The sequence below is a fragment of the Gavialis gangeticus genome, unplaced genomic scaffold, assembly GCF_001723915.1.
Source record: "Gavialis gangeticus isolate Ggan-Ray unplaced genomic scaffold, GavGan_comp1, whole genome shotgun sequence".
Lineage (NCBI taxonomy): Eukaryota > Metazoa > Chordata > Crocodylia > Gavialidae > Gavialis > Gavialis gangeticus.
In genome coordinates, this window is record NW_017728997.1 from 32,670,223 (window position 1) to 32,680,183 (window position 9,961).

At 41.6% G+C, this 9,961-nt stretch overlaps 1 protein-coding gene across 7 annotated transcripts in view; it reads left to right on the top strand.

Annotated features, from left to right (window-relative positions):
* WNK2 (WNK lysine deficient protein kinase 2) overlaps nt 1–9,961 on the top strand; it is a 309,344-nt gene that overhangs the window by 221,495 nt on the left and 77,888 nt on the right. For all 7 annotated transcript variants that reach the window (XM_019505037.1, XM_019505038.1, XM_019505039.1 and 4 more), the window contains 6 exons: nt 2,380–2,545; nt 2,630–2,746; nt 5,024–5,191; nt 5,421–5,466; nt 6,910–7,026; nt 8,264–9,447. In XM_019505037.1, the coding sequence (XP_019360582.1) occupies nt 2,380–2,545; nt 2,630–2,746; nt 5,024–5,191; nt 5,421–5,466; nt 6,910–7,026; nt 8,264–9,447 (1,798 nt within the window). The remainder of the gene's footprint in view (nt 1–2,379; nt 2,546–2,629; nt 2,747–5,023; nt 5,192–5,420; nt 5,467–6,909; nt 7,027–8,263; nt 9,448–9,961) is intronic.

Here is a 9,961-nt window from a genome sequence, read left to right on the forward strand (position 1 = left end):
CCCCCCCCCCCCGTCCCTGTTCTGCCTTTGAGAAAGCTTTCCATGTAATAAGTAACAGAGTAGCAGCCAACAGCCAAGCCTACCCCTTGTTTTGCTCTCTGGATCACACAGAGTTACTTTTACTTTCACCAGGCAGAAGCTTAACTTGCAAAAACTACTGTTACAATATTTCCTCACTTGTAAAGCATGCCCTGATTTTCCAGCAGCTGGTTTTTGGGGAAGAGGACCAATATCTGTGAGAAAATATGGAATTATAATTTTCTTTAGCACTCTTTTTTGCGTTTGTAAGCTGCAAGTTTATAAGTTTGAAATTTGTCTATGACTTCCTTTATATTTTTTTTCCAGCTGAAAAATGTATATATAACTCCTAGGTCAGGTGAAGCATATCCTGCATATTAAGAATAGAATATTTTCTTCTGTCCCCATTTCTGCTTTACCAGAGAAGCCAGGCTGACAAAGTAGATCGTTTTGGAGCCTTAAAAAAATACCTACCTTGTGGGGAATTTGAAAAATGTCAAGTCCTGGGGAAAAGGAAAAGGAGAAGATTTACTCTTACCTTCTTGTCAGAAATATAGGGTGTGTGTAGATGAAACGGAGACCCTAAATTGAAGCGGTAGGTTTTTAAAAACATTGCTTCAATTTAGGGCTCTTTAAACCCCCATGTTGTGTACACGCCCAACTTACCTGCCTCTCCAGCAGCAGGGAGGAGAGGGCAAGCTGCTGGCGGGGGCAGTGGCTGGTGCTTCCCTGTGCAGCTACCCCCTCCCCTGGAGGCACCTGCCTGCAGGCACGCAGCTTGGGCAGTCCCGTGGGCTACTGCAGCCATGGAAGGAAGCACCGGGCCCCAGGACAGCTTGTGCAGGTAGGCAGGCCTGGTGGGGGAGAGATCAGACCCCCCCCCCTTGGGTGGAGCCTGCCTTCCTCGGCTACTGCCTGCCTTCAGGACTTCCTGTAGAGCCCCTGAGGTGCACAGAGCCCGGTGTTTTGCTCCACAGCTGGTAGGGCAGCAAACTAAAGCTTCTCTGAGGAGTTTGTTTGCTGTGCCCCAAGTCACTTAAGGCGCATTACACCGCTGAATTTGCAAAAGTATTTAGCCCACTTTAAAGTGTCGTGCACACATGCCTGTCACTTCATCTACACATGGCCATAGAGTGCTTAACTCTTTTAGTTACTAGCCTATAGAGGGAGGGGAGGTGTGACACTTTTCTGATCACATCCATTTTTTCATGAAATATAATATTCTATGAAATTTCAAAACAGAATATACACTTTAAAATTTACAGTCACTTTCCAGCCTTTAATTCCTTAGTGTGATTAAATGAGGGAAAATGAGTTCACTCAAGCTTAGTGAATATGCTACTGTAGAGTCTTCTGTAAGAAAGGATGCAAACTATTTACTGGTGAATGTCTTGAATAATTATTTAGCTATTTTGCTATGTTATATAAAATTTACCTTCTTAGCTGTAGTAACATTAAGAGCAACCTATGTCAGAACCCTGTAAGAATATCCTGAGACTTCTGTTCTCAGGATGCACATCACTTAAATTAGCATGAGTTGTGTGGCCCCTTCATAAAGTGGAGAATAAGTACATTGCAGTAAAATGGCCTGCAGAAATTGTATATTGCAGAGTGTGTCATCAAGGCAGTAGGCAAGTAACACGCACAGAACAATCACTGTATTTTTCCCAGTAATTAAAAGACTGATTATTTCAGTACACCTCACATGCCAGTAAGATTAAATATTATCTCTTGTGTCTAAAAATAAAAGGAATTGTTAATTTATCGTTAGTAGCTGGACCTCTAGTCAGCTTGGCTGATTTGCATTCATGACACCCCTTTCCCATGTTTGAACACCATGCAGTCCAAGTATCTTGGTGATTGCTGCTAATAGTGTCGCTCTCTTGCCTCTGATGGATACAAGGTGGCAGTCTCTTGTGGAAGTTCTAGATGGCTCCTTTCCCCCAGAGAGTATAGAACCTGGTGGATGGTCTGAAAATAGAAGTTTGGAAAATGGAGATCCTTGTAGTTCAAAAGACAGCTTTAAGGATTCCTGAAGGAAAAAGGGCATGCCATTTATGCATGAATATAATGACTTGTTTCTGAGTGGCTGATTTTTCACTACATTAATGATAGCAACCTCAGTAGTAAATAAGGTCCCTATTCATCATTATAACCAAGGCAAAAGCCAAACCAAAAGTATGAGTACTGTAATTCCATTACTGTAACTCCAACGCCTGTGCCTAAGTAGGGACATAGATGCTGTTTTCAAGTGCAAAAGGGGCATGCTATTTTTTTGTAGTCATGGTATTTCTTTCTCTTCTCTTTCCATATCCCCATCTTCTATGGGTTTTTTTTCTGTTCCTTTTTTTTTTTTTAAAGCTACATGATTCCTGACATTGCTTCAGGTAGAGAGATGAGTGATAGCTTTGAAGGAGTGACTGGAAGTGGAAAACTAGAAGGAAAACCTTCGAAGAAGCATAAGAAATCTACCCGTGCTCGTTCACGCCAGGAAAAGTCCAGCAAACCCAAACTGACCATTCTCAATGTGAGTGTACAACCATTTTGTTTTAAACTGAACCTCTGTTTTTGTTATGCCAGGAATAATTCTAATGTTACTTTTTTTATATAGGTTTGCAACACAGGGGATAAGATGGTAGAATGTCAGCTTGAAACGCACAATCACAAAATGGTGACTTTTAAGTTTGATTTAGATGGTGATGCACCAGAAGAAATTGCTACTTACATGGTATGGACTTATTTGTGCTGAAGTTTTTATAAGTTTCTTAAAATATTGAGCTGCCCAGGTTTGTTAATACTGCAAAAAAAAATGCATCAGATATAAAATCAAGGTTCCCAAGTGAGCTACTCCAATGTTAGAACTGGGGGCCAACTTAAGGCCACACCCATTTTAATTCTGGCGTTTCTTAAGTTCTAAGAGCTTGACTTCACAACTTTGTGTCCCATTTTGAGCCTAATTTCGAAAGTTTTCAAAAAGCAATCTGCAAAAAAATAAAATATCCATCACATAGCATCATATTGATGCTCACATGTATCATCAGTGGACTTGAACTATTTAGTTCCACCAGACGGAGCTCTGCCTTTTGAGCGGACATTAACTGACAAAGGATGCCAAAGTACTGATGTTGTGGGGATTGGCATTAGAACACATTTGCAGGTGTTTTGCACATGTTGCACATGGCAGAGGAATATGAAACTCAGAAATTTGGGGGTTCTTTCCAGGTTCTGGAATAGTGAGCTCAAGTGAGCACTGATTTTTTTCTTCCCCAGCTGATATGCACCACATCCCCTTTATCCTGTCTTTGTTCTAGCCATGTTTTCCCCACTTCTTGTTCCTTGTCCCTGGTCCATTCTCACTGGGCCCATCCTGGTCCCTATTTCTCTACCTTCCCACCTGGGCATATTAAAAAACAGTCTTGGTCTCCTTATTTAGCAAGTATTAATCTCACCACTCCAATTACCCACCATCCATCCATTTGTCTGTCCATGTTTCCTGTTCCTACTAGGTCCCTGGCCAAATCTCCCTCCCATACTCCTTGCACAGTGTCAGTAGCATTCCAGTTGCTTGTCCCATCTCTTTGCCAAGCCAGTTCTAATTCTTGCATTATATCTAAAATGCCTTGTCAAATATGTCTTCTCTCTCTGCCTTCTTTCTGCCATGATAAAAAGATACTCGAAATGAAATTGCACCCCAAATAGGTAGCTTGGTGACATAAGCATCAGAAAACGGTGTGCTGCCAAATCTGATTAAAAGTTGAAAGGTAAAGAGCAATTGTAACTGTTGTGGATGCTGCTGGCAGGTAAGAAACCAGAAATATAATTTAACTAAGCCATGGATGTATTGAGTAACACATCTGGGAGTTATCTAGCAATAACTTGTCTGCTGCGAATCATTTTTAAATCTTTTCTGTCTAGAAGAATACTGTCATCACCAACATCCAAAACTGTTGCCTTGTCCTACCACCCTCTGTAGGATCACGCCAGATGCTCATCACATAAGGGCACCAGCCCTGTTCCCTGCCTTCTGCAAGCAATGCCTTCTATCCTACTCTGAGTCCTGGTTTATCAGGTGTTCAGTGATACTGAACACTTGTCTACACTAGGTACTTTCCAGTTTGTGACAAAATGAATTTTACAGCTTAAACTACTCACCAGGTCTCTGAGGAAGGCAAAAAACTCATTCCCCTTCCCAGAGCAGTCTACCAGGGAAGGAAAAATCCCTTCTCAGTCCTATAAAGATATCTAGTATGAAGACTACATAAAGGCCAGCCCCTCCTTTCCTCCTCCCCACCCCCTCCCAAAAAAAGCAACAAAAACCTAAGTTTACCCTAATGTCAAAGTGCGGAATGAGGAGGAGCACAGCATAGCATAGTACTTCAGGTAGGAAGAAGGGCATACAATATGGAAACCAAATTCAAGTCACAAAGTCCCTGCCTGTGGGGATGGAATGAGGGGGCAGGAGAGGAAGGTACAGACCTTCTTTCCTGCTGATTCAGCCACAACCCTTCCACTTCCAGGCTGAGGGCCAGGGAAGCATTGTTTCTGTAATGCCACTGATGATGCGATATGATTTAATGCTATTTTGGATTGTAGGTGTAATGGACTTGATTTTTCACACTGATTGTGAGCTGTCATGATTCTAGATGAAATCAGTGGAAGCTGTGGGGCTCAAGCAGCCTAACAGTGAGGCTCTGTGTTTTAATAGCTAAAGAGTTTCAGGTTTTTATCTGCATTTCAGCAAAGTGTTTCTTATTATGGGATGAGAAGCTAGAAGACTTTGAATCGAGGGTTCTAGGCTTATAAAACTGCTCATTTTTTGTGATTGGAATGAATTCTTGTTGACCAGAAACCAGATAAGAATATCCTCTTTTTATATTGTAGTTACCATGATAAATGGTGCATGATGTTTGTCAACAGGTATAAACTTTCAGTTAGCTGAGACCATAGAACGAATATTAACAAATACGTTGTCATTACAGCATTTTTCTTTAATGTGTTCTTACAGGTAGAGAATGAATTCATTTTGCAGACTGAAAAAGAAACATTCATTGAACAGATGAAAGATATCATTGATAAAGCAGAAGATATGCTTAGTGAAGATACAGAAGGAGAACGAAGTTCTGATCAGGGAACAAGTCCCCAGCAGGATGCCTACAGACTGGAAATGGATGAGGTGTAAACAGTGTTCCGTAAATGATTTCTAGTTGTTGAATCCAATTTTTTTTAACATCTAATTATGGTCTTTTGAATTAGGTTTATACACTTTTCTGTAAAAGGGGTCTTAGTTGAAAAAGATCATTTTGCTTTTATTTGGTTAACATGTGTAACACAATGTATCTTTAGAAAAATGTTCCTGCATTAATCCATGTCTATGACCAGTTTATTCGTTCTTTTTTTAATAGGAAAAACGGCAATATCAAGTGAAGACACCTGTGTATCAACAGAATGGTAAAAGTGCCTTTAAGTACAAATTTCATCTTGAACTGTTAAGACAGTGACTTGTATAATATCAGACAGTCCAGAAGTTTTTAATAGTCTCAAGAAAACATGCATCAATTACAGGCGACTGGGAATGTGCCTAGAAAATGTAGGTGTTAATAGAAGCCATGGTTTCCATCGACAGCCTTTAAGTTCCAAACTGTTAGGTGAAACCAATATATGGGCACCCAGGAAAGGTGTGAATTTCACTGACTGACCAATGGTGCCTGCCCCCCTCTCCCCCCATAGGAGTGGTGATTGAGAATGAATAGCTGCAGCTTTCATATAGTGTACTCTGTTCCACCTCATAAGTATATTTGCTAGGGGGAATTGAGAGATTGGATTTGCCAGTCCTGATGGTGGCAGATTTGAGCTGAATTTGTTAACGTATAGGTTTTGGCCATCTCTCCATTAGCAATGGAAAGCCCTGTCCTTCTGCATACATATGTATTTCATCACTTTCACAGAAAGAAAATGTCAGCATTGGCTTTCACTCACTCTGCTATTGCAAAGAGCTTTCTTCCAAATGTCATGTCACCATGTGTTGTGTGCCTTTCTGTTCTCTGAACTGAAGGTGTGGGGAGGGTTATACATGTCTGGGAATTAATGGCATTGCTTTGGCAAGTGCAGGAAAATGGTGCCCCTCCTAAAAGTAGGTTTTGTGCTTGGCCGCTCTTAGATATTGAATGTTTGCTAGTCAGTTTTAAAATGTCACTTTTGGATGTCAGTTTGTAAATAGTTAACAAAATGTCATAGTTTGAGGGGGGGTGGTTTGTGTGTAAAATATGACAGAAAATGCTGAGTCCAACAGAAGCCATTATTTTTGATCATAGAATCAATGAGTGGGAAGGGACCTAGACAGATCATTGAGTCTGACCCCCTGCCATGGGCAGGAAGGAGCACTGGGGGTGGCAGGGGTCATAAGATCCCAGCCAGGTGCCTATCCAGTCTCTTCTTGAAGATTTCCAGGGAAGGTGAGAGCACCACCTCTCTGGGAAGCCTATTCCAGGCTTTGGCCCCCCTTACAGTGAAGTAGTTCTTCCTAATATCTAACCTAAACCTATCCTCCCTCAGCTTGTGGCCATTGTTCCTGGTGACTCCAAGGGGGGCCCTGGTGAAACACTTTCCCTGTGTCCCTGCTGCTGGCCCCTGATAAGGTTGCTGGCAGCCACAAGATCCCCCCTCAGTCTCCTCTTGTGGAGACTGAAGAGATTCAGGTCCCTCAGCCTCTCCTCATAGGGCTGGCCATGGAGGCCCTCAACAATCTCCATTATTCTGGTAGAAACTCAATTTTTCCCGTAAAACGTGGGAGATTGAGTAGCTTTTGACATGTAGTTTAGATAGGTGAAAGTGAATGAACTTTGTAGCTTCTACACATCAATGTTTATCCTTTACTTTTCTCTTCGTGACTAGTTTTACACACTGGGAAAAGATGGTTTATTATATGCCCGGTTGTGGAAAATCCCACTGCTGAAGTACCAGAGTTCTCTCCACCAGTTCCTCAGAGCACACAACAGCCTGAAGGTCCAGGTAATTACGAATTTTAAAAGCTTCTGTTTCTCCAGGGTATGCAAGATCTCAGTCTGCCCTTGTTTTCCCAAAGACTGTTGTTTCCTCTCTCCTGCTTTTACTGTTGTTATTTTATATTAGCTGGAATATTGGTAGGAAGAGGGTAAAATATACCTTCTATTAATGTTACTCCACATGCTGGCCAGTAAAGGATGTCAAAGTTGCAAGCAGTGGTTGGTACTTCTCTGACTTCCTTGCACCACAAGCTGCTGTGATACACCAGTCCAGTGTGTGGTAATTGGATGCATTAGTTTCAAAATGGAAATACTGTACATTGATTTTTTCAGTTGTTAACCAAGGCTTCTGTGTTCTACTTGATAACTGGGTCAGACAAATGACTGCAATACATTTCTTCTAAAATCTGTACGTAAATCAGTGAAATATAGTAAATCTGCAAAAAATAATGATGTTTCTCTAAGGTTTGATCTTCATCACCATCACTATCCCGGAAAGCTACAGCCAGGGAAGCTAGGAAAGGGGGAGTGGGGGAGCACTGTAGGGTATGCCTGCTTGGCTGAGGAGTGCATTTACCTCTCTTGTTCAACTATAAAACGACTTTTGGATTTTGGGTAGGAATGAAAAGTTACTAACATCCTTTGGGGTTAAGAACTTTGCACCAAGATGTGCACATTTATACAATTCAAATTTTAAGTACTTTGTTTTAAAAGCAAAAAGTTTATCTGAATTCCCTAATTTGCAGTTTAAGGAGCCATATAGGACATGTACCTTGTTGTTGATCTCACTTTAAGACTGCTGAAATGTAGTTTATAAGCTGTCTATTATTACTGTTAATGGTCTATGAAGTACGAAACAGTTTCCATTTAAAATGGATCTAGATATCCATTACATCCTGTTGAAAGACTTTTTATAGGCTTATGTATTTTTCTTGAACATAAACCAAAATATAAGCATTCTTATACTATACAGAAAAGTCCCAGTATTTAAACTCTGGTTAAGACTAAGTTGAAGTTCTAGTCATAGATGTTTTCAGAGGACTCATCCTTTTGCAAAACTGTTTTTGTTTAGTGTGCAGTTTGAGTTTATTATTAGAATATTGGATTAGTTGTCATTTTGATAGAAAATGTTGAGTAATTTAGCTGCTGAAATTAAACCTAAGAGTGTTTTGCAGTAACTCCTATACAGCACATTCACAATATTGTCTATATAAGGTTAAATTGCTGGTTTTACTTCCTTACAGATGCAGAACAGGCTGACGATCACCCAGTGAACTCTACAGTGACAGATAAATCAAGTATTGTAGCTTATCAGCAGCTTTCTCATCAAACAAGTCTGTGCGACAGTCCCAGTGCAACACCTGTTTCTTTGGCGCAAGTTCCTACTGCGGTGTCTTCAGCAGCTTTACAGACCCAGGCAGAAATTTCAGCTGCGACATTACCAGGGACTGTGCCATATGTGTTAGAGCAGGTTGCTGCTAATACAGGTCAACAAGAATATCCTTCGCTACAGCCAACGATACAGAGTCAGCCCAATACTCCTGCCCACACTGCAGCTTCACTAGAAGAGCCTGCTGACATTCAGCTTGTTCCATTATCCTCCCAACAAACACTACAGCTGAAAGATGAAGACACTTGTATTCCTGATGTGGAGATTTCATGTTGCACTGTTGGGCCACTCAAATCGTCTCAGACAGTCCCTGCCCAGGCGGCAGAACTCTTTCCACTTCCTGTTCTCTCTGATGTGGGAATTTTAGAAAGTCAGCCTGCACCACAAATCCCCCATTTGTCAGAGGCCAGTCAGCCCAGTGTGGTGCAGCATTCCTTTGTGAGCCAGATACTCCCAGTCGCTATTGTTTCTGATTCTCTAAATCTCACAGGATCCCAGCTTCAGAGTCCGACCCAAGTCTCAGGAGCCATGTCCCAGCAACATGTAATGCTGACACAATCCCAGCCAGTCGCCTGCACTGGGGTTGGCATCAGCTTGCTGCAGCAACCCTGTACAGTAGAGTCGGATGGAGAGGGGCCACCCAGGGTTGATTTTGTTGACAACACAATAAAAAGTCTGGATGAGAAATTACGTAATTTACTTTACCAAGAGTATGTTCCAACTTCTGCATCAGCAGGGACACCAGACAGTTCTGTACCATTAGAACAAGCTGACAGTGAGTTTAACCTACCACCTTTTATTGAAGACCAGATTCCCACTCTCATACTAGATTTAAGAGAACCAGGTTATAATGTTTCAGACACCTGCCAGCAAGCTAATACTGCTAAAGACCAATTCGTGTCAGTTGTCCCTGCTGAAATGCCACTGTACCCTGTATTGGCTAGTTGTATGACTGTACCTTGTATACCTGTAAATCCAGCAGACACAGAAACTTCAGCCACACTAAGAAGTGTTGCAGACCAAGTCAAAGAGACAATGGTAGGCTATACAAATACTTTGGTCTATGAGCACTTCTAAAACATTTGTTGTCAAAGCATGTTACTTTTTTGTCTGTACTTTCTGTTTAGTGATTTCCTTCAGAAAACATTTCTTATAATTTTAAGATTGTCAGGTGTATTTTGGCTCTGTTTTGTTGCTAGCCATTCATTTATGAAAGCTAAATTTTGTTTCTTTGGGTTCAGAAATTGGTGTAAGCTCTTGATTTGGTGTCTTTCATTTCAGTCTTGTTTCTGTAGGAGGCAGGCTGAAAAATGTGATATGTTTTTGGTAGTTAAACAATCTATAATAATAACAGGCTTATTTTGTCTGTCCAGAGTACTTTGGTTGTCTTGGCAGCCAGTCGCAATGCTTACTGAAACAGAGTGCAGCTGTGAGAGATGCAGGCGGGCTCTGGGAGGTGTGTGGGTGGGGTGGAGGGTGGAAAAAATATATCAGGTCCCTTGCTTCTCCTGATTTTTCCACCCCCCCCCCCCCCCCCCCCCCCCCCCCCCCC